Source organism: Gastrolobium bilobum, unplaced genomic scaffold, assembly GCF_033153095.1.
Source record: "Gastrolobium bilobum isolate Gb01-03AN ecotype WA unplaced genomic scaffold, APGP_CSIRO_Gbil_v1 utg157334, whole genome shotgun sequence".
NCBI lineage: Eukaryota > Viridiplantae > Streptophyta > Magnoliopsida > Fabales > Fabaceae > Gastrolobium > Gastrolobium bilobum.
The window spans coordinates 20,443-25,031 of NW_026897549.1; the positions used below are offsets into that span (position 1 = coordinate 20,443).

At 29.4% G+C, this 4,589-nt stretch overlaps 1 protein-coding gene across 1 annotated transcript; it reads left to right on the top strand.

The window, feature by feature from the left end:
* The first annotated feature begins 2,273 nt into the window (after nt 1-2,273).
* Nucleotides 2,274-4,047, top strand: LOC133307973 (uncharacterized). The gene is made up of 3 exons (XM_061508559.1): nt 2,274-2,304; nt 2,412-2,545; nt 3,578-4,047. The coding sequence occupies exons 2-3, from the start codon at nt 2,423-2,425 to the stop codon at nt 3,821-3,823; spliced, it is 369 nt and encodes a 122-aa protein (XP_061364543.1). The 5' UTR covers nt 2,274-2,304; nt 2,412-2,422; the 3' UTR covers nt 3,824-4,047.
* Nucleotides 4,048-4,589: the final 542 nt, after the last annotated feature.

The window sequence follows — 4,589 nt, forward strand, 5'->3', positions numbered from 1 at the left end:
CAAATGAATTAGCATTTATTTTCATAATAAAAATTTTTCTTAATCCAATAACATTTCTTATTGATGAGCTGATAACAAAGACATGAAAAGTTAACGTCATTATGAAAATAAAATCCTTAAGGTGCATATTATTTAATCATAAAAACATAGAATAAAAATAATTCTTATTTTAGAAATTTAAAGAAATAATTTATTCTTTAAATTATTAAAATAATTTAATAAAACAGAATAAGCGTTTCTTATATTTTAGTAATGTAATAATGTATGCCTGAAGAAAAATTTGTGTACTTAAACTCGAATTATCATGATCATCAAATATGCGGATTATCTAACACCGAATTGTTGTATAAGATTCAAGTCATACGTATATATTATATTAAAAATTTGGGTGAATTTAGCTTGAGACATATATACATAACCAAAGTTTCATGTTAAAATCGATCCCTTGCCCTTTACCAGTGTTTTAAAACTCGAACCGGTCATCCCACCGGTCGAGGTACTGGGTCATTGGATCACTGGTTCAATTGAGTTGAACCGGATTTACTGTTCATATATTAAAAATATAAAAATATTACTTATATTAATAAAAATTCACATAAGAAAACCATCAATGAGCTTCAAAAAATAAATTGATTTTCAATGATAGCAAATATTATATACTTCTAAGCTTCTAGCTCTAGACCATATCCTAATATTGGATTAAAATTGCAATATAAGTTAAATGCACCTTTTGTGCTTGACATGATACGGATAAATTAAATCATGATAACAAATAGTATGCATGAAATATATACTACGAAAAAATGTCACCGTTACCATGATAACAAATAGTATGCATGAAATATACACTAAAAAAAAGTGTCCACCGTTGAGATGAGATCATGAGACCATCAGTGTTTATCACCACTTTATTTCATGAGATCGTTATAAGATGCAACTAAATTACATAAACGAACTGCACTAATTTAAAATACCTTATTATTTTCACCTTACTTTTAATCATATTCATCATAAAATATGAATATGATTTAATTCAAGAGTTTTTATCAACAACAAAAAATTACCAAAAAAAAAGGAAAAAAAAGAAAAGAATAACCGGTCTAAACCGAGTCGCCGAGTTTCGGCCGGGTCAACCGGTCCAATCCGAGTTGACTGCAGAAGCGGTTCAACTACCCGCTTGGACCGGGGAACCCACCAGGTCACCGAGTCCCGAGTCGACCCGACCGGTCCGAGCCGAGTTTTAAAACACTGCCATTTACTAATTCCTTCTGATTATGTTGTACTCGAATTTGGATTAGTTGAATAATTTAGGTAAAAGTGGTCAATATTTTAGCCATTAAATCCATAAATCAGTCATATCCAGAAAAAAAAAATATTGATGAGACCAATGCCTTGATAAGGCCTTAACAGACGCATGTGAATTATAGGAATAAGTAAAAAGAGTTACCCTAATGGGCCTAATCATATTTCATCAACCGGTGCCGAATTTTTAAAATGGGTACAAAATATTTTTTTTTTTTTATGGTGGCTGGGAATTAAACATAGCTAATAAGAGTGAATAACGTTACCACTTGTTATTAAATTATCCTCACTTGTTAAATAATATGCATTATTTAATATATTTATTGTATAATTTAATAGAATTATTTCAAAAGTTACAGCTAATGATAATCAAACACTTGTCATGGGTATACATCATAGTACTTAGTAACCACTGCACTTATTTAAATTGCATCATTTAAAATATTTATTATATAATTAAGTATAAAATATAAATTTATTTTTATATTCATTTGTTAAACCAGTAATCCACTAATCCACTATCTCGATTGAGTGGAAGATGTTTTGAGTTTAACATCGTTACTTTATGGAAAAAGTATGTATCATTTTAAAAAATATAAAGTAGTGTCAATTTAAATAAGATAAAGAGATAGATTATGGAGAAAAAAGAGTGAACAGAAAAAATAAAAGTATAGGTTCCATTTTTTTTGAGAGTATAATGACATAAATTGTGTCATTTATAAAAACAAACATTTTTTCCTTATTTTACACACGAAAATAAAAATAAAAAATTATTAAAAAAATCATAAAAAGATATTTTACAAAATAAAAAAAAAAAATCAGAAAGGGGCAAAATAAACGCATTCAACTCCTGCAAGCTCCGAAAACGACTGTGCAGCAGCATCCACACCTTTGTTTGCTTCTTCCCTCTCTCTCTATATATATATATATATTGCAGTGTGTACTGTGTGAGTAATCCATCAAAAGAAAAAGAAAATGCTTCACACTCATCCGTGTCTTCTGGTATTTCCATAACTAGGTGCTAGCTGTCTTTCATTCCTTCATTCTTATCTTTCTCTTTTCATTCTCTTTTTCTATTGCTTCTTTCTTCCTCTTCACCCTTCTCTCAGGTGCTTTGAAGATGAGTGAGATTACTGAAGAAGTGCCTGTTACTCTTGACATGCTTAAGCAGAAAATGAGAGAGTTTGCAAATGAGAGGGATTGGGACCAGTTTCATAGCCCAAGGAACCTCCTTTTGGCTTTGGTATGCTTCACTTTTCAAACCCAGAAAAAAAAAACCAAAAATGAAAGTTCTTTCCTTTTTTTGGTTGCACATTGTATTAAAGTTATTTGTTTCTGTCTTTTTCTAAGCATACCCATTTGAGATTTTTTTTATTTGGAGGTAATTTTAGATTATTTTTGTTGATGATTCTATTTGTATAGGGTCTCACAGAAGTAGAATCATTTTTATTTTTTTTTCTGTTTTGTTCTGAGTAGGTTTGTTAATTGTTAAGCATTTATTCCTTTTTTGTATGTATTCGGGAGACTGATATTCCTAGCAAGTTGGCTCCATTAATTTTTTAATTTATCATTTGTAAAGAATTATTTCAGCCTAAAATTTTAAGATGGAGGATAAAAAAAAAATTTAATAGTTTATATTATTTTCTAATACATCCGCAAGAATTTTTTGAATAAATATTGTATAAGTTCAATTTTTTTTTAAAATTTTATTTTATACTTATTTAATTTTACAAGTAGGAAAACGGTGAAGATCGAACTTTTAAACTTATGATCACTAAAATTTTAATATCATATAAAGAATTATTTCAACCCAAATTCTTGAAGTGTTGGTGATGATCTTTTTAATTTTTTATATTATTCTCTCACCTCTTTTGAATTCAACTAATCGGATTTTGTGTTTTGAGTCTTTTTATCCATTTAGTAGCTCGAACTCTCACTGTTCGATAACCCACTTATCTATGGATATGTAAAATGCTATCAAATATTGGGTTCCTTTTTAATTTTTCAAATTGTGAGAAAATTCTGTTAAAATATTGTTAAGAAAATTCTTTGCAAACATATTCTGTCTTCTTGTTATTACACTACTTCTTGAAAGATGGAACCCATAAAACATTTTTTCTCCATTCAATATCCTTTGGTTTAAGCCATTTTACCCTTGTCTTCTTCATTAACTTTTGTTACCCATGATTCAAAAGTGTGTCAAAATTATGTTAAATATTATTCTCAATTTTGGGTCCTATCATTTTTATTTTATTTTTTTTTAATGATTCTACAGGTGGGTGAAGTTGGAGAACTATGTGAGATATTTCAGTGGAAAGGAGAGGTTCCAAAGGGACTTCCAGGTTGGAAAGAAGAGGAGAAGGTTCATGTTGGTGAAGAGCTTTCAGATGTTTTGCTTTACCTTGTGAGGCTCTCTGACATTTGTGGTGTTGATCTTGGCAAAGCTGCATTAAGAAAGGTTGAACTCAATGCTATAAAATACCCAATTAAAGTTTATGAAGACCCTTCAAGCAGCAATTAGAATCAAAGGCAACCCCCAATGAATAATGGAACTGAAGATGCTTGATGATAATCCACTAGTACGTACATTTGATATTATGATTGCTACTTTAAGGGGGTACAGTAGGAAAGGGGATTTGGTATATGTTCTTCTAAAAAAGTTGTGTCATTGCATGGAGACTAGTGTTGTTGGATAGGTTTTGTGCATTTATTCTCGGCATATTCTGTTATTGTTTTGACGGATTGATTGGAATACTTTTTGGTGAAATATTTGTCTTTGATAACCATGTTTTTAAAACAAGATCAAATCGATTGATTGGACAAATCAATATGTGAATTGGGATGTACCCAAAAAAAAAAAAACATGTGAATTGGTTATTTTTTTAGTAGGACATTGATTTAATTATGAATTTGAAAATCTTATCAATTTAATTTTCGATTCAAGTTTTAAAATATTTCCTTACTAGATTGATTTTCGGATATCTCACAGTATCTCATAATAATGGCTTTTTCTTCTTTTGTCATTTCTTTCTTTTGTTTACGACATTCAATAGTTTTCTTTTTTGCTTATCACGTTCAATAGTTTTGTGATGTTTGTGCGGTTAGAAATTAAGGGTGAGTGATTAAGTTTTATGTTGGTTAATAATTGATTAAATAAAAATCATGAGTGAAAAAATTCATAAATTCTTTACTTCAAATTTTTTCGTCAAAATGTGATATCAAGATCGTTGTTATTTAGCCATATTTTCGGCTCTATAGTGGTACCCAAAAATTAATATTAGGATCGT

What these genes read in the sequence shown, in the direction of transcription:
- LOC133307973 (XM_061508559.1), top strand. Translation starts at nt 2,423, where the DNA reads ATGAGTGAGATTACTGAAGAAGTGCCTGTTACTCTTGACATGCTTAAG. An exon ending in GGAACCTCCTTTTGGCTTTG is followed by an intron (nt 2,546 to 3,577) that starts GTATGCTTCACT and finishes ATGATTCTACAG; the next exon opens with GTGGGTGAAGTTGGAGAACT.